Genomic DNA, 22458 nt, shown 5'->3' with positions numbered 1-22458 from the left:
GGAAGCTTTCTACACACCCCTCATTCTCACACATACAGACTACAAACAGAGCCTACAAATTAGCTGTGCTATTTTTGCCACAGACAGAACTACGACAGAATGAATAAAGCTACTGTTGTTACTATTTTAAGGACTCAGGACACCCTCAGATGCCAGGAAGACAGAGGAGGAATGTGTATGTATGAGCATGCTTTTAGAGGTTCTGCAGTGCTCCGAGACCCTGTGGTAATGGAAGGGAGATGCTACATCAACATGTTTGTTGTATATCATAAATACAATGGGAAAATGTGTGAATATAAATTAGCATGCATAATTTAACATACTCAGTATTAAAGCCTGGCCTTGATGGCTAAGCCACCTTAACTCAGGAAAGGGAATCCCTGCTGGTCCCTGTGGACAGGAGAGCAGTCAGGCAATGCCACGGTGCCAGCTGTGCCTTAAGGAAACCAAAGCCAGGAGAATTGTACTGCAGGAGCAGTAATGTGAGGGCAAAAATGCCAGTCTGCTACCTCAGCATTGGGCAAACCCACTCCATGTTACCTGCAAACCACCTGTGTCCTGGTTTGTGCCTGCCTTGATGACCTTATTCAGTTAATTGTCCCTTTAGGGATCAGTGGCAGTGTTCTTGCTGACCATGTCAAAGGATCTTGGTGAACAGAACCCTCAGGGAAAGACTGCAGAGGGTTCAGCACCTCAGTGCTGTGGCTGAGGTTGCAAACACAGGAGAGATGAGGCACCAAAACAAAGCATTGCTGTATCCCTCTACACATGAACAGCCCAGCTGGGAAAACCAACAGGCTCATCCATAACCTACATGAACCCCATGTGCCTCTGAAGCTTCTTCCTTAGGCAGACTTGCCCTGGCATTTTTTTTTTCTTATTCCCTTTCCTAAAAAAAACACTGATCCTTTTGTTAACTCATTCTCAGCAAGTCTTTCTTGAACAGAAATCACCACCATGCTTTGAGAGGGGTTGCAAAATCTTCAGATCAGCGCCAGTAACATCCTTGACGTTTGTAAAGCAATTACTGCGCTCTGCAATTCATCAGGCAAATCCCCAGGAAAAAGATAAGCACGGAGGTGCGATACAAAACTGCTGTTGCCAACCTGATAATCATTGATAGACAACAGAGAAAACAGCTGCGAAGATTGGAAAGCCAGGAAGCAAACAGGAGAATGCAAGAAAAATCAGAGAATCATTAAGGTTGGAAAAACCTCTAAGATCAAGCCCAACCATCACCCCAGCACCACAACCATGTCCACCACTAAGCCATGTCCTCAAGGGCCACATGCATGTGTTTTTTGAACACTTCCAGAATGGTGATTCCACCACTTCACTAGGCAGCCTGTTCCAGGTTTTACACGCCTGTAAGTAAAGAACTTTTCCCTAATATCCAACCTGAACCTTCCCTGACTCAGCTTGAGGCCATTTCCTCTCATCCTGTCACTTGTTGCCTGGGAGAAGCAACTGATCCCCACCTGGCTGCCCCCTCCTGTCAGGGAGTTGTGCAGAACAATAAGGTCTCTCTGAGTCTCCTTTTCTCCAGGCTGAGCCCCCTCAACCACTCCTGAGGTGGCTCCAAACCCTTTTCCAGCTCCATTCCCTTCCCTGGACATGCTCCAGCCTCTCAATCTCCCTCTTGTTATGAAGGACCCCCAAACCAAACAGTCTCCAACCAAACGAGACGCACACTGCATTGAATTTATGTCACTGCAGAGGGAGAAGAGAAAAAAGAGATGTCTCAGTGAAGTGAATGAGGTTTGCAGGCTGAGCTCCGGGCTCCAGCCCCACCACGGCTGCTCTGCACCATGGCTCTGAGCATGCACTGAAGGATCTGCTGTGCCTCAGTCTCCCCGTCTGCCTTTCAGCCCCTGTGCTCCCTGCCCCTGCCTCTGGCTGAATCTCATTCCAGGTTGCTCTGCAGGCTGAGGATTGCCTGAACACGTGATGGGCTGTAATGGGCAAAAAATGGAAATAAAAAAAATAGAAGAAGAAAGTGACTCCTGGGGGTTGCTATACAGCTCAGAGGAAGGGCCCATTTAATTTTCAAGCCTGTCCCCTGAGGCCAGTGCCAGGTACTGAGACAAGACACAAGAGTACCATAGCAGGGAGCAAAGCTGTAATTTTCACTCTGGTCCCCTTATCCATTAGCTCCTGGCTGGCATTTCCTTCAGCAGAGAACTCAATCAGCTCCTCAGCCAGTGTGCCTCCGGTGATGCTTCTGGCATCCTTCACCTCCACTCCCAGGGCAGTGCAGAAAAACATTTTCCTTTCTTCGTGCACCCCAACGTGGTCTCTGTGGCAGAGCCCAGCTCTGCACCGAGCTGTCTGTCCCCTGTCATGCACGGCTCACTGGGCTGCATGGCCAATGCCTATTTATTGCAGCAATGCCAATACAGTGTGCAAATAAACTTATTTAATTCACGCTGCCCTGCACTGGTCAATTTAGCATTTCCCCTGGGCTCACCCTGTGCCACCTCTGCCACACACTGAGAAAGGCACCGGGAAAGAAAGAAAAAGGAAATGTACTGGAAAAAAAAAGGAAAGAAAGAATTACACTGTCTGCCAGGTGCAAATAACTCCTCCTGGCTTTGCTGCCCCAGACTTGCATGGAAAAACAGAGTCTCCAAAGCACAAGATAAACCCCCAAACACTCACTGTGCTCCTGCAGGACATCCCCTCCCACCTACCTTCCCCTGATTCCCAGGAAAAGTCCCTGGCTGCCAAATGGGGCCAGCAAACCTTGGCAGCAGTGGGTTCATGCCCATGTGGCAAGATGGGCTTAGTTGTGCATTCAGGCTATGGTTTTATCACCAGGTGAGAAAAACTATTTCAGAGGAAATTCCATTTTGGCTCTAAATTTCCCCCTCCCCAGCACTGTTCAGGCACCAGCATTGCCTGTCCCAGGGACAGGAAGGCTTTTTTTATCACAGTTACCCACAAAAATTAAGCAACTGCTATGGAATTGTCAGTCCTGCCCACTACATGAATTATGATATGCTGCATGGTACTCTGATACTCCCATCAGAGACAGGCAGAGGGCAGATGCCTCCAGATGTATGTAATTTTTAATTTCCTTTGCTGGGAAAAAATGTTTTCTTGTTTTAGTGATGTATGTTCAAAGCGTTCCAGTTCCCATGGCAACTCTCTGCTTCCACTGGAGATGTCATTTTTCATGCCATCCCTTCAGAATTCGACATCTCCTCGCAGAAGTTTTGAAGAAATGTCTCTCTTAAATATATATTTATTAGAGACAGTGCCCGAGAGTGCGTTTTATTGACACGTTTCTTAGGTGACTCAGCCTACAGAGGAGAAAGCTGTCTCCAGAAATATGCTGCCTGCCAATCTGCCTTTCCTCAGCTTATGTTTTCAACCACAACTCTCCCTCTCTTTTTCTGCCATGCAGTTATTTGCCAGCACCTGCTCCTTTTTTTTTTTCATTAAATTCCTTTCTGTTCCCATCACTCTTGTCCATGCCCAGCATCTGCTCCCACCCCTCTTTTTTTTTTTCTTTAATTCCTTTCTGTTCCCATCACTCCAGCAAAGCAAGCACAGCAGGGCAGTGCCCAACTGTGCCAGAAGTGTCTGTGCCCATTCCCTGCTGCCACATTTGCATGTAGAGAAAACCCCAAAGTACTGCAAAATAGGGACTGCACGAGCCTGTCCATCCTGGAGGTGCTGCAGCAGGAGCTCCCTGCCCCCGGATGCTCTCCCTGTGCCACCTGGTTACAGCTCTTTGGGTGCCATGTGCCCCCTGGGAAGGGCTGAGGGCATCAAAGTGCTCATCCTGCTCCCCAGCGTGCAGGAGCCTGGGCATGGGGTTGCCCTCCTGGCTGGGGGAAGGATTTGTGCCCCAGGTGTTGTTTCTCTGGTGCCACTTGGGCAGCAGTTTCAGTGGCTCACGGTGTCGTGATGCCTCTCTGTGTCCCACAGGTGTGGGGCTGAGGGATGCTGAGACGGAACCACCTCCCTGCCCAACCCCAGCCTTGATTGCCCCACCAAAGCACGCTGCCTGCCCCTAACCATCACCCCCCAAAATCCTGCACCCCTGGCTCTGCTAACCCCTTCAGAGAATGGGAGATGTAGCATCCCTCCCACAGCAGCTTCCAGAGATTTTTCACAGGACCCCAGCAGAGAGTTTCTCTTCCAGGCTGCAAGGAGCCCCCAGCTCCGCTGCCCTCTGGGACAGGGGAGCCCCCAGGCCCTGCAGGGCTGCTCAGGTGCCCCTGCTGAGCAGGATCCCATCCCAGGAATCCTCATTTGCCCCACGATCAGCGTCTCCTGGCAGCTCCTCGGAAAGGCGGCACCAGTGCCGCGAGGATCCCGGCAGGAACCCGTGCTGGAGATCCTTAATAGAGCTGTAACGTTACAGCTCCAAATTGCCTTCCTCCAGGAGACAAATCCGAGCGAGGAAATTGGTAGGAGCTGAGCAGATCTGGAGGCTGATGGAGCTATTCCCAGGCATGTTTAAATGCAAAGGCCCAGGGAGCCTTGCTCAAAGCGCCGGAGCTCGCTGCTGGGGTTAAATCTCAGGTGCAGCCTGCTCCAAAGGGTGGGAAAAGTAGGGAAAATCAGAATACTGGGAGCAAACATCACACACTAGCTTCAAGGTCAGGACCTCAGCACAGCCATGCACCAGCCAAAGAGCAGCTCCTGTTCACCCCATTTCAGAAACCACGTGGATAAACATTGCTGTGATCCCTCGGAGGAGTTTGGAAACGTTTTCTTAGCCCAGCCTCAAGCAGGGACACACAGGCTCAGGGGACACTTCTTGCTGACTCCAGACTTCATATTAATTGTCCCGTCCCGGCAGCCATTAATCAAACATCTTCCACTTGCATTTTTATTGAAAATCAATTTAATAAAGTAGGTGGGAGTCCGCACGCTTCCATAACATCAGATAAATATTCATGGGCGCTTACACTGCTTTAGCTAAATGAGTTTTTTAAATTTAACTGGTGCAATTTCCTTGTTCCTTAATATATGGCTTGGCTTGCCCTTGTTCAGGAACAGAGACGGGGTGAGACTGGCTCACTCACAGGCACACCAAGGAAAATTCCCATGCTCTGGAGCCAGCACCTTTGGGCAAGGATTATGCCACCAGTAATTGGAAGTACCAGTGCTGGGGTCAGCATCACCTGGGGCAAATCCCCAGAGCTGAGGTGGAATTCCAAAGGGCCACTTGGAGTTGAAAACTCGTTTTCCACCACTGAAAGCACGGCCCACAATTTTTCCTCGGCAGGTGTGCCCTTTGATTTCCACTTTTCCCTCCCTGTTTAAGCAGCCATTATGCTCCAGCAGCCAAAGCCAGTAAGAATACATAGAAAATTCCCCCCCCCCGATGGTTACTGAAGGAGGTCAAAAGGCTTCCAGCTACCAAAACATACTACACACCAGGGAAAGAACAGAAACACACCCACTCAGGATCCGAGAGTCCTTGGAGAAAGGATGAGCACCACGATTACATCACAGAGAAGATCTCCACCTTCAGCCCTGGGGAGGGCAGGTTAACCCCTAGCAAGGCTCCTTGCTGCAAGCCCTCCTTCCCAAAGACAGCTGCCAGAGCCAGATGGAAGAAAGGAAAAGCCTGACACGTTGATCAAATTTAGGAGACAGGCAGGACTCAGAGAGCCGCTATCAGTGAGAGGGTTTACAGCATCTAACAGCTCTTTGTTAACTGGAGCAGCGAGGAGCTGCGGCTCCCAAAAAGCAGCAATGCAGGGCAATTCAGCCACTGCCAGGATTCTTGTCATGTTATCCCAGTGATACCCTTCTCTTGAAAGGCAGTGCTTTCAGAAATCCAGCACACCATCACTTTGCCTTTGTTATTAACACAAACTGACTTGTTTTCATCGTTACAGCCCCGACCTAATTCCCCGTGCACACGCTCCCTACAGCAGCTCAGACCCCGGACAGAATTTGCTTTCTCTGTGCTTTGATGACATGAAGGTTGTGACTGGCCCTGCAGACAAGCACAGAGAGCCTGAGCCCAGGGACAGGGCATGGAGAGCCCTCCCTGCCCCGTGTGCTTCCACCCACGAGAGTCACATTTCCCGTGCTCCAGCTCCAGGGTGTGGGTGGTGTGAAGACAAACGGGATCCATGCAGTGCCACCATCATCACTTTCCCTTTACGCCCAGCAGCTACAGATGCAGCAGAGGTGGGCAACCCTCACTTTGTGATGTCACCAGAGTCTCCTTGCTCAGTTCCTCCCAAAACACAGCAGGGCCAGCTCTCCTGCAAGCCTCCCAGAGCACTGATTTCCCTGATTTCCCTGCTATTAAGACAGCAGCCCTGCTCTGGAGAGATCAGCCTCGCTGGAGACAAACTGCCTGTCAGCAAACAGCACTAAATACAGGGTATCATACTCCACAGATGGTGGCATGCTTTTAGTGTTTTCTCTCTTGGATGCAGGTCACACCACTAATGTCATCTCCAAACACCGAAATCCTACATGTGAAAAGGTAAAGCTTAATTGCCTTGAACAGCAACTCTTGTATTGATTCCAACATAAGGCCCATAAATATTAATACAGCTATATTTAGCCCCTTTCAATTATACATACAAAATTGAACATCTTTCTGGGAACAAATCAGTCCGGATAGGGCTTGGATTTTTTTTTTTTCCCTTTATAATGCGTTCTGCATCAAAATAATAATAATTCCAATAGAACCAAAGCTTTAAAAAACCCAAAACAACAAAAGCAGTGGATGGAGGCAAAGTCTTAAAAGATATTTTTCTGGCTCAAACAGTTCACTGGGCAGTTGTTCAGAGGCACTTGCACTCCTAACCTCAGCCCTGCCCCACCTGGTTCCTATTTATTTGTTGACTCAGTCCCTTTGCTGGAGGGCAGCACATAGGTCCCACTGAAGCTCTGTCCCCAGAGGGACACACAGGGGAACTGCTGGGACAGGGATGCTCGAGGGAGGTCCCATCCAAGCATGGCCATGCCCACACAAAGCCTTGTGCAGTTAAAGACCTTCTCCTTTGTATAAAAATCACATCCACTTCACTGATTTGCAAATTAATTATACATCGCTTCCCTTGCCAAAGTGGACTTAATGGTATTGACATTACATGACAAAAAAGAGCTATCAGAAAGCTTCTATCATAATGATGGCTAGATTGATTAGGGAAGAAGAAAGGAGATTTTGTGCTTTTGTTTTTTAACCCTTCCTAATGAAAGCAGACAAGGCCCTTTTCTAGGAAAAGGGGTTTTCAAATTCTCAGGCGAGACCAGGTGCATCTCTCCAAAGGTAAGAGCTCTCATCTTCCATGCACAAAAGCCTGAAATTCAATTCCCACATGTGCACAGACCCTTCTGAGAAAACACAGTTTGGGGGCAGAAAAAAACCCCAACAGAGTTTGCACCTTCTTTTTTTACAGGACAGTGACCACAGCTGGCTAAAGTGACATCCACATGACAAGATAAGAACTCAGATGATTGAGTACAAATGCAAGACAGCAAAATCAAACCTGATCTGCCCTTTTATGGACACAAAACTTCTTCAACAAGAGCTCTGAAGGATGCAGCGAGCTCTGTGCAGAGCCTCTGGCACCATACACAGCCAAAGGCTGTGCTTTGGGGGGGTTTGTTATGGTCCTCAGACCCTTTCCTCAGCAAAGTTTCTCGTATCAGAACTGATCCTTCCAAACCTGAGCTCTCTGAAATGGCTTTTACGACATTAAAACAGCATCTTGGCTTCTCAGACACAATTTATTTCGCTCCAGTCACGAGTTGTTCCATCCACTGACTCAGCCTGAACTTTGTCATCAATAGGATTTTCCAGCAGGTTGGGAGAGAAGGGGAAGTAAAAATCATATGCTTCTTCCATGCCTGTTGTTCTCAACACTTTGGTTTGAATTATATCCTTCCAGAAGGTAAAGAGGACGGGGTGTCCTTTCCTCACAATGCAAATTGCAGATTAAAATCCCTCTCCAGGCTATACTCTGTGCCTATAATTGTCAGTACTCCACAAGTACTCTTTCTTTTTTTTAATAAACATTAGTTGCACATCCTTCAGAGGCACATTTTTAAAGTTAAGTTACAAGTTAGCAGACAAAGAATTATTACAGGAAATTCCTGCCCCACAAGGTGAGAGCTTTGCCACTTACTGCAACAGGGTATTTCCCTCTTTTAATAGTCTTTGAATAGTCTTTACTTAAGGAACCCTGCACAGCTTAGCCTCAGAGTCTTGCAGCGCTCCCCAAAGCCCCATGCATCTTCCACCTTCACAAACACTTCAGTATTTTTATTTAATCAAACAATAACCTTTAAATAAATGGAAGGGCATTAAGAAGCTAACAGGTCTGAAGCAGCAGCATTAATCCCCCTCCACAGGGGGCTCGGATAGATGTGATTTGATTGCTTCTTCCAGATGGATCAAGGCTGAAATTCACCACCAGCACGATCAATGACTTTGCCTCATCAGACATAAACAATACCTCTATATTATTACACGAACTGCTGCAAACATTTTATCCTCTAGCTCAACAAATAAAATAGCTGCCATTTCTTCCGTATTTGACCAGTTGTTTCATCACCAGCTTCTCAGAACAAACCAATTAAAGTTGTTTTTAAACTCTGTTACATCCGATAAAATAATTTTATTTCTCAATCCCTATCAAAGCCACATTATAAATCCTTTACATGGGACTAAACGAATGGAAATTCTAATGAAGGAGAAGCTGCCATAGTCCAACAGATCAATAAAGACATCCTCACAAGCAGTTTATAGCCATCTATAACATCATCTACTAATGTTCTTAAACCCATCTAACACATGTTCGACATGCTGAAACATCAGCTATCGCCTTCCAGAGTCTTTATAAACAAACACCATCATCCCATCTCTGACACATCCACAGCTCCCCTCGGGCAGGGATCAGCTGCCCAACGTTCTCACTGCTTCACTGCAGGTGTCTGAGGCAGTACTGGAGCTCTGAGATGTTACTCCAGTATGTATTACTGGGGCAAAAATCCCCTCCACATGCCTTTCCTTTCCTAGAAAAATTTCTTTCCCCGCTGAGGAAAATCTTCTTGCCCAGACATTTGGGTGCAGGAAGGGTCAGCAGATCCTTGCTGGAAACACACACCAGGGAAGGCACCAGATTAAAAAAAAGCATCCACAGGAGCAGCAGAAACATCTTCTCCTTCTCACAAATCACAACCCCTCAGCCCGGGGGCTTGGTTGGGCTGCTCTGGAGAGCCCAAAGTGTGCACAGCAAGGACAGCTGGTGATGGACCTTGGCCACATGGCTGCCCTTTCAGAGCATGGCTGGGCACAGACCTGGTGTGGTGACCCACTCACAGCTCTGCCAGATGCCCCCAAAGAACCTGTGCTGACCCAAAGCCAGGTGTTGGACACCAAAAACAATCAATCTCCTTCCACGATGGCTTCCCAACCCCTCCCGAGTGCTTGTGACATCCCTGAAGCTTTGATACAGGCTTGTTGCCCTCAGCACATTCATAACTTATTTAAGAGAAGACTTCCACCCTTAGGCACAGCTGTCAGGGCTGTGTTCCTTGCCTGCCTTCTGATGTATGCAAGGCTTTTCACACAGAGCTGTGCACCAGGGGTTTCAACAGCAACACCACAGGGAATTCTGTGCCAGAGAGGAGCACCAGGGCTCTTCACATCCACAGCAAAACTGCCTTTGGAGAGCTGCCCCCAAGGGGAAGACAACCTTTCTTTAATTTGTTCACAGATCTTGACTTCAGAAGTTTGATGAGACAGAGCAGGGTCCCCGTGGCCCAGAAAGGTAAACAGAAGGAAACGCTGTTCAGGCAATGCCTCAGCTTCAAATTAAAACTCATCAAGAAAGCTCAGAAAAAGAAAAAAATCTGAGATAAGACTTGGATTTTGGTGTTTTGTTGATTTTTTTTTCCTTAAGAAAGGATCAAATTCCTCCCTGGAGTAATCAATACAAAGCATGAAGTCAGATCAGAGAGAAGAGATGAGAAGTTGGGAGAAGTGGTACATTAAGACAGAAAAACAGATTAAACAGTGACCTGAAACCCTAGAAATCATAATAAGCTACAGAGGACAACTCTGTCATCTCATGTTTCTCTCACACAACCAGCAGGTCTAGATCATGTTTATGAGGCAGCTCCATTGTACACAGGTCAAAAAGCTATCCACAAGTGAAAAGGACAGTTTCAACATTTCATCCAGATTTTAGGAAATGAAAGTTCTGTAAACTTCAATCTGGACAATTTAACAATGTTTACCACTGCTATAGGTTAATTCCACTGCAAACAGATTTCTTCTTGGATCCTGCCAGCCAGACAAAATCTTCCTGTTTCAGTTTGGAGAGCACTGTACTTTCAAGAGAAGGCAGTTCTGTAATTTAATTATTCTGACTATTTCAGCCCCTCCGCCTTAATGCTCCCACAGTAACAGACAAGCCCTTACCTGCACGAGGTCAGGCCAAAATGACAGATGCACTGAGCTGTAGCACAACAAGCATCTCCTGGGAATGTTTCAACCTAAAGGGAGGTGCTCTGAACCCAAATCCAAAACCCCTTGGCCATCAGCACTTGAATTAGTGAAATACAGGTGGCCAGGCATGGATACAGATGTTCCTCAGGAGCCATCCTGCCAAACTGCACCATCATTAAAAGAGCAGGAGCAACATTGCACCGCAGAAAGAGGAAACAAGAGAAACTCCAACTGAGGTGCACTTTGCTGGCAAAATAATCATGGGAAGTACAACAGCAGGATAAATATAAACAGGTGGCTATAGATCAAAACCATTGGCAAGACAGATCTGGCACAGTAAGGATGGATAAAAGGCACCACAGGCTCAGGTGGGCACCCCTGATCTGAATCCTGTTGTGTGCACCAAGTCCTGCTCGAGCCCAACGTGAGCTGGGAGGTGCGGACACCAAAGAACAGCACAGTGGAGAAGAGGAAAAGAAGCCTGGGTTGTTTCACCCTCTGGGTATGCCCAGCTGGGAGGGCACAACTGGGGGTCCCCTCTGCCTGGATGGGAATGGGTGCCACGTCCTGTCCCCAGGAAAGAAGGAACCCAAGGGTGAAAGGCCTTGCTGTGCCAGGGAATTGTGCTGCTTTCATCCAGATGCCTGTGCTTGCTGGTCCTGCTAAAGCCCATGGATGCTTCAGGAGGCTCCCAAACCTCAGCTGTCCAGAAGCCCCTGGCACAGAGCTGGCCTGGCAGGATGCTCAGCAGCTACCACCTCTTCAGCAGGACTGAGCTGTTTCGGGGGGCTCCAGAAATGCTGTAGAAGCTTCAGAGAAATACCACGAGTTACCTTGTCAGTCATGCTGCATCCAGGAGGGATAACACTGATCGATCCCAGCCTGGCTGCTTAACGTGGTACAAATTGGTTTTTAATTGCAGCTGGAGAAACTGGCTTATCTGGGGTGTTTACAACTCATCTTTTAGAAAACTGAGCAGCCTACTTTCTTTTCCTCTTCCTTGGGGCAAAATCTTTCCCTCCTGGCATGCCCTGGAAAAAACCAGCAGTTTTCTGGAATGTTTCCCAGCCACTCAATACAGAGACTTTGTCCAGCACTGCTCCAGTCGCCCTCTGGGTTCCTCACCCTTACCCCAAATGTACCTCAGGCACACCCCTGGCCATGTGGAACAGCCAGGCTCTGGCTGAGCTGGAAGGAACCCATGCCTTGCTTTGCAAACAGCTGTGGAAAGGTCCCACATGCCTCCTCCTCGAGCAGTAAGCTGCTCCCTGATAGCCCTACATTGCCAAAGAATATTTAAAACATTCTCAAAGCTGTAAGGAAGGAAAAGCCTGGAAATGTCCCCTCCTGCCCCTGCCCAGGCATTCCCAGGATGGCTCTGTTTCAGCTGCAGCACAACAGGCCCAAATGTCATCAGTTAGGAAATGAGGTAGAGGTGGTACAGCTGTCCAGGGAGCACAACTGACCCTCGAATTCCTGAATTCTCCCTCTTGATCACTGTGCTGGAAATCACACTGGCCCTGTGAGGACCGCAAGGACAAGCAGGGGAGTTTCGTACATCTGCCATTCACGAAGAATCACTTGTGGTCCCTTCATCTGCATCCTGTTCCTTGAGCATCTCTTCTTTTTTGGGCATAGGACATCTCACCCTTGGTCAGCCAGTTCCACCTCCTCCTCCTGGCCACATCTCCTCTCTCCTGCTCTTGTGACCTCCAGGTAAGCTCCAGGTAGATAAATGAAGCTCTGCAGGGAGCCCCAGCAAGGAGAACCTGAGAGCTACAGACAGACACTTCCCACTGCAGCCCCTCCAGCCCGGGCAGAGGCTCTGTGTGACTTCACAGCTCCAGACCAGAGCAGAAGCCCCTGCTGCTGTCTACAGAAGCTCTTGGGACACCTTCTGATCCTACAAGGTTGGCCATGACAACAGATGTCTCCATTCCCTCGGGGTCCATTGCTGTTCCTCTTCTGACTTAATAACTAATCTGCCCTGTGTTCTCCCAGGGGAAACCCAGGTTTTCTGCTGACAGCTCCTTCCTCTCCTCCCCCACTCTGAGTCCTAGAAGATGTTCTGTTTATGCAGCTACCCCTTCCCTGAGCCCAGACTGTCTTTCAGTGGTTGTGAGGCCAAAGAAAAGATTCCTAAGAGGAATCCAGCCCTGGCTCAGCTGGCAGAGTCAGGGAGAAACCTCCTGCCATACACTGTGACACAAATGATCGTGTTCCCCAGTGCTACAGGGTGTTACTGCAGAAGAAGGGGTCTGACAGCCACCTTCCCCTGCCTTTCTTCTTCTAAGTCAGCCTGGACTGTGCTCACAAATATCCCCCTTGCCTCAGGACAGCACAGACCCTTGGCTGGACTGGGTGTCTCCTGTTTGGGGCAGGAGCAGCAGCCAGGCTCAGGGCCACCCTCACCTGGAGCCAGGCTCTGCAGCACCAGGCACTCCTGAGCAGCCTCAGCACGGGCTGGCTTCAGCTCCTGTCTGCAGCATCCTGGTAGGAAGAGGAGCTCTGGCATGGCAGCTATTAGAGTGGGTGGCAGCAGATGGTGAAAGCAGAGGGGATAAGAAAATAAATACAAAGAGGCTATCTTGAGGGGAGAAGTCACCACATTAACACTCTGTTGCTTACACAGTGTCTTCTCCCAAAGTCTAAACAAACACTGCTCGGTTCCTGGCACACGGGAGGCTGAAGGAGGGGTCAGGGCTGAGCACACACAGCACTGCAGAGCCCTGAGAGGTGCTGCAGCCCCAAACCCTGCTCAGCCCTCCATGTTCCAAATGTCTGCAGGGGCATCTCATCCAGAACAGGAAAACCAGCCAGGCAAAGAGCCTGCATGTCCTGCTTTACAGAGCTTGCTCACAATTTAGGGAACTCCATCCTTCCACCAGCCTGGGTGTGGACACAAGATCACCACACCTGTCCTCTGCACGGACTGCAGGGTATGGATGCTCTTGCCTGACATCTTCAGAAAAACAGTGCAAGACATTCCCAAGGGAAATGGGGAACCTACAGGGACTGCCCAGTGCTGTCTTAGAGGAAAACCAACGCTCCTTGTCCGTCACCCAGTCCCCCTGCAGCACAGCAAGGCAATCGCTTTCCCAGCCCGCACACAGCCTTGGAGAGCAGGAGCTCATCTCTTGCTGACTGCCACCCCTGGCTCTTCCAAACTCTGGAGTCTGCAGCAGGACCATTTCTGCTTCTCTGGCCACCAGCAGCAGTGGGAATGGGCGATGGACAAGGAGCAACTAAAAGTGGGGATAGCCTGGCTCACCAGGCTGCTCCACACACAGAGGACAACTCCCTGCCAGTCAAGAGCCCCCAAAACCTGCAGCCCTCATCAACACCTCCCATCTGGGTCTGCCAGAGTGCCTCAGCAGGGGAACACAGAGGTAAAAGCAGTCTCTAAACACGCAAGAGCTGGCTCAGGCAAAGGCAATTTATTATGTTAAACACGTTATCAAAGGATCTGAAGCAACAGAGCAAAGATGTTCCAAGAAAGGTTTGAACTTCCCCAGCAAGGGGCTCCTGGGACTCCTCTTGTTAATACTTAGCATGGGCTTGTCTGCAGCTGAGCCTACAGTGAGAATAAATGCCCCCTCAGCCCCCGTGCAGAACTGTTTCAGTTAAATCAATACAGCCATCGGGGACACTTGAGGAAGCAAAGCTATTAGTGGGACCACAGTTAATTCTGGGGGAAAGAAACAAGCAACAAAAGCAATAAAACTGACTGATTGCTTATGCAGACACTGTAACCCTTTCCTGTCTGGGTCCTGCAGCACAGCAGAGGTGAAGATGCCCACTGGAAAAGCCCTTCCTCCCCAGGCCTGGCATGGTCTCAAAGGGCAGCTGCAGGGCAGAGGGCAGTGGCACAGGGGTGGACACGGGGCTGGGAGGAGGCAGGGCTGCTCTGGGAAGGAAAGCGCCATTCCAGGAGATCCCATCAGCATGCAAGAGCACAGGAAAGCAACTCTCGGCAGTAGGGCCTTCAGAAAATGGGACAGCGCGTGGTGACTCCAGCTCTGGGTGGAAATCACAATCCAGCAGCACACCTTTGCTGAGCAGGAGAGCTCAGAGCAGTGCAGGGACATCCCCATGGCAGCCCCAGGGACACAGGACCTGAGAGGAGCCACCTCTGCCACAGCAACAGCACACCAGGAAACCACGCAGCCCACACCTCCCTAATGTCACATCTGCCTTCCCCACACATCTCCCCATTTCCTCTGCCCCCTTAGAGCGTGCTGACTGCAGCTGTAGGCATTAGGTGGGAAGGTGGCTGCCACGGCTTTTTCTCTCTGAAACACCTCAAGCAAGTGTAGGAGCTTGCAGAGAAGCTCTGCAGCAGCAGCAATGTTGGCAGCAGCGTCGAATGCAGCTCGGGAGGCAGCAGGGCCTGGGTGAGTGCCCGGTGCCCAGAGCAGCACGGGGGGAGAGAGCTTGCCAGGTGACAGCTGCATGGGAAATCACTGAGAAGGTGTGGAGATGGAGGCTCTGTAGCAAAGCAAACTGAATAAAAGGCAACGCCAACACGCTGGTGGTGAGCTGAAGGTTCTGCAAACTGGTGGGACAGAGCCACAGAATGGCTCGGGCTGGAAAAAGTCATGGAGTCCAACTGTGCACCCAGCACCACGTTCAGCACTAACCCATGGCCTCGAGGGCCACAGCCCTTTACAACACTTTCAGGGGCTGTGGCTCTACCATTTCCCTGAGAGCCTTTTCCAGTACTTTACAACTCTTTCTGTGAAAGGGTTTTCCTTGCATCTAATCTAAACCTCCCCTGGTGCAACTCGAAGCCATTTTCCCTTATCCTGTCATTTGTTACCTTGGAGAAAAGACTGACCCACAGGTGGGTCAGACCTTCTTTCAGGGAGCTGTACAAAGTGAGCGTGTCCCCCCTTTTTCTCCAGGCTGAGCTCCCCCAGCTGCTCCTCATCACATTTGTGCTCCAGATCTTTTCTCTGGACACTTTCTACCCCCCTTTCTGAATGTATCAGCATTTCTGTAAGGGTGATGTCTCTAAAATAGCAGGAATAGGTTCACCCATGGCTGTTCCATCTCCTGTCCTTGCTCTGGCTCAGTCCTCCACAGCACCCCAGCACTTGCACCTCTCAGCCCAGGAGATACCCAACAGAGAAACACACTCAAAAACAGGGAAACAGCCACAAACTGAGCCTGGCACTGATCAGCCTCCCCTCCTGACAGCACCAGAGTTATCAGAAATAAAAAAAAAATAAAAAAGAAATTTTTATTGCTAAAACCACCCATCTGTGGGAAGCACCCGACTGACCTCCGAGCCCAGGCCTCAGGCGGTTGTCGTATCCATCCAGGAGCCTGTCCAGGATGCGTGTGAAGATGGTGATGTTGTCTTTGCTGTCATCCACGACGTCTGAGACGTGCTTCTGAGAGAGCCTGGCACACAGAGTGGGGAGAAAAAACCAGGAAAAACGTTAGGAGGGAAATCTGCACTGTGTGTGCTCCAAGGGAGGGAGGGAGGTTGGTTCCTGCTCCAGCCTGAAGGGCAGGATAGGACTCAGCTTTTGATAAAATCTTTTAGTCATTTCTGATCAGCACAGGGCATTTCTGATCCACTTCCCTCTGTCCTCACACACCTCCCCACTGTGCCCTCCCCACCTTTCCCCACTCAGAGCCAGCAGCACCATGGGGAGCACTTTAGGAGCTCTATTTTAACAAGGAGCTGCCCCAGCATCCCTTGCCTGCCCCTAAAACTGGGCATTTTCTGAGCAGAGTCTGTGGAAAGCTCAGATATTCAAGTGCCACTATCTCTTTACAGGCAGCATGGAAGAAGTGACACCAGTTATTTGCCAGATTGAGCCATTTCAAAGATCTCTGCCCCAGGGAAGAGGGCAGGCAGAAAAGTAAGAATTCAGTAAACAGGCTTAAAGCCTCATCATTAAAACACTTATTGAACCATCTCTGCAGTTTGCTGAACTTTGCCTGTTTATAAAAACAAATGAGTTTCCTCATCCCCATCTCTGCTCAACACAAGAAGCCTGGGAGCCCCCAAACAAGTTGATTTCCTCAGAACACATTCTGCCCCAGGTGGAATGAAACAAGGAGTAAATTCCTCTAAAAAAGCACATCTCACTGAACAAAATCTTCAATGCAGTTTTGCAAACACAAGGGGCTCAAGTAATACATTTGCATTTTGTGTCTCCCTTTCAATCAACAGAAAAGGAGATTGTGAGTCCTTCTGGAACCACCTGCCTCTAAAAGAGATTTCAGATGGCACAGAACAGCAATGCAGTGGCTTCAAGCACAGCTTTCCCCAGCAGAAATAGCTGTTAGGACCAAAACAAATGGAAAGGCAGAAGATTAAGTAACAGGACAAAAAAGAAAAATCTATAGAGATGAAGAGTTTTCAAGGAAGATGGAAGAGGAAATAAGAGAGAGACAAATGAGGCAAAAAAAAAAAAAAAAAGATTAAGAGGCACAAACAGACAGCGAGATGGCTGAGGAAGCCCAGCCAGGCAGGGGAATAAAGGCTGCTGAACAGAGGGATGCTCAGCAGCAGCTACAGGAGCCCCTTGGGAGCAGGGAAGCCCAGACTGGCAAACTGACACTAAATGGAGAGGTGAATAACTGGGGAGCACTGCCCAGAGGAAGACCACGAATGCCACAAACCAGAGGTGGTAGACATGGAATTCATGGTTACATTACTATGACCATCAGAAGTGTCACCCTGGGGTAAGAAAAGCCCCTAAATTGTCACTTTCTAACATTTTTGCCCTTTTCCTTCCCACCCCAGCCTTATATCCTTCAATATGTGACAGCCACTGCTTTCAGCACGCATCATGAAGTAACTGAGGGGAAAAAAACAACAACAACAACAGCAAAAAACTACAGGAAAAGGAATATTATTTAAAGAGTTCAAAGTTTAATCCTGGTGCATCCCATCTGGTCAGACTGGTTACCCCTGGTTACTGCTGATGCACCTGTAAATACACTGTGAAGGGTCAGTGAGGTGACAAGTATCAGAGCTGGCTTGGAGCTCTCTACCAAAGTGTTCACCCAACAGAAAACCCAGATTCTGTAAGATAAAAGAGGGGCAAAGAGTATTTCCTAACAAAAGAGGAAAAATTGAGAGCAGGGTATGGGTACTTTTAGAGTCAGGCTGAATCAATACTATTTAGAATGCTGCAGTTAATTGAAATATTCCATTTTGGGCAATTCTGACATTAATTTTCATTGGTTTCATTGACCAAACACTCTGGGAAATTGCATTTCAAGTGCCTGAGGTCCACTTCTCCAGGGGCACATCCTACCTCTCACAGGACCACTTGACCTCTGTTTTTTAGCAAAGCAACACGTGGAGGAGTGGCCGAGCCAGGAAGCAGAGCCTCCAGGAACACAAGGAGGGTAACACAGTGCTGAAATTCCAGTTTCCATAGGTGAGGCATGGTTGGGATAACACCTGACCTGGCCCTAATGCAACCTGAGAAATCTAAACATCAAAACAGCCCTGGCATTACAAACTGCATCACAGCCTCCAAGATTTCCAGCTGAATCCAAATGCTGGTTTTGGCTTTTCATCTGGGCTTGAACTCCCTGCAGGTAAGGAGAGTTTTGAGAAATTTAACAAATTTCTGCAGTAATTAGTGGGGTTTCAATTGTACCAGCTTTCAATAGATGTCATGGTTAAAAGCAATCTGTCCCAGTGTCTGCTGATGAGTATATAACCCTCTATAACTTATGAATAGCTAGCATGCTCATGAAAAGCTCATTCATTAATGTTTTATAAGCTATCTTTAAAAATTACCCATAATATAAAGAGCGAGAGAACGGATTTTCATGAAGGAACTCCTGACAGAGACTCAGCGGTGATGGGAAAAAATGAGTTTACAACTTTCAAAGCTGTTTTACTTAGCCTGACATTTGAAGGTTTGACTTCAACGTGAGCAGTGTGGGATTCACTTGGGAGGTGCTGGGGGAAGAGCAGCGTAGGCAGGACAAGGGAAGGTGGAGGCAGGGGAGAGCCAGCAGCACCTCTGCCTGGCACCTGATTTGGGATAATAATTCCTTTCCCAGGAAAGCTCTGGGCTGCCTCACCTCACCTCAAAAGCTAAAGCTGCCCTTTAGCAAGGCATAAAGGAACTGCAAAGGCATGTGCGGGATCAAGGTTTTAAAATAATTTAAATCCTTTAGGCAGGAAGAACGGAGGTTTACAGCAAATTTAATTAGGGTAGGCTTGAGGAAAAGTCATTGCCTTGCCACCTGTGCACAGACTCTCTGGGGAGCTGTGCCACATCAGCACAGGGGTCCCCTCGCACACAATTTAGGAAGCAAATCGTTCTGGGGACCGATATTCTGAGCAATCCCTGCATGGCAGGAGGTGAGGGAGCAGTGGCTCCGGTGAATACGTGATGGGGAGGAGATGCAGCAGTGAGGAAGGCAGAGCTGCAGGCACAGGGCAAGGGGACAACCCCCCAGCCATTGTGGGGAGGGGGTGAGAGGCCAGTGCCCAGGGCTGTGCCTGTGCAGGAGGGCAGGGTCAGCACTTCCAGGGAAGGCAAGCTGCAAAGTCAAATCCAAGCAGACAAAGCAGAACAGGCAGGACAGGGCGGGAGGGGCAGCACCGACATTTTTTCATGCATGAAGATCCTTGATCCCTTCTGCACTTCTAACTCAGCAGACAGTGTGTCAGGGTCCATATCTGGCAGTCTAAAGGCTTTTCTAAATGTTTTATAGAAGTCATGTATTATTTGCACTTCTCTACCTCTGTGCAGAGCTCCTCCCTCCCCACAGCTGGCAGCATCTCCTTCTTCCCTCCTAGAAGGGTTTCCCAAGCTCACCCAGCAAAGGCTCTGGCAGGATGCAGTCACGGACTAACAGGCTTTCATCTCCTCCAGACAGCTTCCAGAGGCTGGGAAGGTGAGGCTGGCAGCAGCACTCTCCTCGCCAGGACAGCCAGAGCCTGCACACCCAGGCACAGGAGGGCAGCAAGCCCAGCCAGGGCTGGCAGAGAACCCCGGTGCTGCAGCACGTCAGGTGTGCTGCCCGTGGGTCTTTACATCATTAACAGACAAACAGAGGAAGCAGACTGATTTTCTGCTCTTTAAAGAAGTATTAAAATATAAAATGGGGTGGAGGGAATCTGTCTTCCAGGTTAAAACTAAGGCAAGCAGAGTCCCTGCCCAGAGTGAATTGTGCAGAGGCCAAATCTGAAAATAGGTTTTGTTGCAAAAAAACCGCTGACAACTCATCTCAATGAGAGCTCCTCAAATAATGCCAGTGTCAGCCACGTTAGGGACTGAGCAGTCCCTGGGTGAAAGGCTTGGGGATGGGGACGGGGGGAGCCCAAACACAGCAGAGACTCTTTAGTGCATCGCCCTGGACTGCTTCATACACATACTGACCCCGGGATATTTCAGTTCAGTGAGAGGACTGCAGCCTTGACCAACAGCTCAGCACTCTCCACCTTACCCAGCATCAGCAGGGAGAGCCAGAAGCAGGACCAGGACTCCAAGGCTGAGGAGGCAGAAGGGCCCCATTCCCAGGAGCCTCGGTGCCATGGTGTCAGCGTGCAGCCACTGCAAAACGAGCCTCCAAAACCTGCCAGAGAGGGACACAGGGGAATGAGAGGAGAGAAAAGGGATCTTAGTTACTAGGGAAAAGCAAACAGTTCTGTTTTTCATGTTGGGCAAGAGTCAGTATTTCTGGGGTCCTGTGTTTGAACTCTCAGGAGCCCAAGGCAGCGTCGTGCCCTGGAGCACTGCTGGCCCTGGGGAAGCTGCACCCCTGGGTCAGAGCCAAGCAGGTACACACATTAAAACCCTCACCCCACCCTCAGAGCAGATCCTGCAGCTCCCCAGGTGCTTCAGCAGCAAATGCAAAGTTCACTTTCCAAAGCAACCACACTGGCTCTTCCTTTACCCATCCCTTCCTCCACTCCACCTTGCAGTCTCAGTCACAGCCTGCCCCCAGCTCACCTGGTGCCTCTGCTACCTCAGTGACATCCACACAGCAGAACCACTTGTGAAGTCTCAAGACCCTTTTTTTTCCCCAACATATTTTTCTAGACAGTTAAACCTCATTTAATTCTGGTAATGACACTGCCAGAAATTATTATTAAGTTTGACCACTGAGGCCCAAGGTGGTGGGAGCGCTCGACGATGCTACACTTAGTGTGCTCAGAGTTTTCATTAATGCTCAGTTTTACTTTTATTGTGATGTTATTGCACATTTAACTGCCTTCTCCTTTTATGTATCTCATTATGTTGATGCACCTTGGAGCAGCACTGCCAAGCAACAGCCTGGATAAATACAGCTTGTCATGACATCTCCCCCTCACAACGTTCCCTGCCTGCTACGCAGGGGATCCAGCACCAGGCACAGCCAGCCCCGCTCTGAGCCCAGCAGTGAAGACTCCAGTCAATCACACTGGGCAGAAACCAGGGCAAGATGCTGGTGCCAGCCAAAGGTGACCTCTGGATTTCTCAGCTCAACACTGCAGAGCCTCAGGCAGCTCCTTCCAGCGCTGAAGGTGGTGCTAACTCCAAAGCCAAACCCCAGCAGCTGGGTGGTAATTCTCAGCCAGCTGAGGCTGCCCCAGGATGGGCAGGGGAACTATCTGAGTGCTGCCAAGGAGCAGGGGTTCTGCACAAGGATGTGGGAGAGGAGAACTCCCAGCAGAAATGCCGTGCAGAGGCTCAGCCAAGCAGGATGGAAACGCCTGGAGATCACACATGGCCTCGGTGTGCACCTGGGTACCCCTGCCCCTGCAAGAGAGGAGGAACAAGGCCAGGCTGAGTGGTGTGTTTTATCACATTTCTGCATTTAGCTGGTCTCCCCACAGCAGTGTGGCCCTACAGTCTCCCTGGAGGCTGTGCCTGATCCTTGTTTTTTAGCTCTGGGAACACACAAGCTGCCAGGCAGGCAGAAGGTAAGAGCCAGACACCACCAGCCCTTACCACCCACCTCAGCTTGTGTTCTGGCAAAATACTCACTAACAGCAGGGATGGGGGGGAAAAAAACCCAAACCAACCCAGCATTTGGGGACCTAGTTGCCTTTACCTTCCTCGCCATCAGTCACTTAAAATCCTTGCAGAAATTAATGCATGGATTAATTTAGGCACAGTGTGTTCAGGCTTTATTAATCAAGATTCCACCTGAAAGCCCCCTAGGGAAGCTCATCCTCACACCAAAGGAGGTGCAGGAGCCTCTGGCGTGGACACACCACGGCTCTGGTGAGAAAAGCTCTCATTTGGGATGGCTCCTCTGGCTCTTGCCACCTTCCAGCTGAGAAGGGACACACAGTCTTGGAAATTCAAGTATTTGCTGTTGAAGCACAAATTAACAGGCTGAACATCTGTTCTGTGGGAAATTCCAACATTTCGGGGAGACTCGTTCCAAATCACGACAAGGACAGATAAAATGTTGATTTTTCTTACAAGGCAAATTCAGAACTTCTTCAATAAGCAGCTTCTCAACAGATTTCTTTTCAACTTTTCCCTTTTGTTTCATTTCAACTTGCATATTATACAATAGTATTTAATTTATTTTTTCTTCCCTAAGGCAATTTCAAATACTAGCCAAAAGCAAAAAAAATAAAATTAAATAAAATTAAATTAAAATAACCACTGCTGTCTATCCTCTCCCCTCCCCAAAACACTGCTGAAAATTTTCACTGAAATCAACATTTTCCCATTTAACTGCTGATTTAAAAAAAATGCTTTGTTTGGGCAGAATTTGCACAGCCAGCAGACTTTTACCAGGGATCCCCACACAAATGAGGACACTGGGTTTGCAGCTGGTGCCTCCTGGCTCTTCAGGAACTGTTGTGGCTCCTGTAGAACATTTGGGACCATCCTTATCAGATTTGGTTAAACCATGTGTGGGGGAGATTATGAGCCAACAGTGGAAAAGTGAAGCTTAAAAAAAAAAAAAAAAGTACCAGAAAATGGAGGAACAAGGTAATTGAGGGAGTTAGGAACAGTGACAAAATCCAGAACACTTTCCATGTGGGTCTGTCCTGTCTGTGCCAAGGAGCTCTTAACAGCTGC

General features: G+C 49.1%; 1 protein-coding gene across 1 annotated transcript in view; it reads right to left on the bottom strand.

Moving 5' to 3' along the window:
• Positions 1-20856, bottom strand: part of GABRA3 (gamma-aminobutyric acid type A receptor subunit alpha3) — a 56765-nt gene extending 35909 nt beyond the window's left edge. Inside the window, exons 1-3 of the mRNA XM_062503197.1 lie at positions 20809-20856; positions 19880-19986; positions 15726-15847 (exon numbers count right to left, since the gene is read on the bottom strand). Coding sequence (XP_062359181.1) covers positions 15726-15847; positions 19880-19968 — 211 coding nt within the window. The 5' untranslated portion in view covers positions 19969-19986; positions 20809-20856. The remainder of the gene's footprint in view (positions 1-15725; positions 15848-19879; positions 19987-20808) is intronic.
• Between the last annotated feature and the right edge of the window lie 1602 nt (positions 20857-22458).

The sequence above is a fragment of the Cinclus cinclus genome, chromosome 15 (genome assembly GCF_963662255.1).
Source record: "Cinclus cinclus chromosome 15, bCinCin1.1, whole genome shotgun sequence".
NCBI classification, from domain to species: Eukaryota; Metazoa; Chordata; class Aves; order Passeriformes; family Cinclidae; genus Cinclus; species Cinclus cinclus.
The sequence above is the reverse complement of the archived record's forward strand: the minus strand, read 5'-3'. Positions and strand labels throughout refer to the sequence as shown.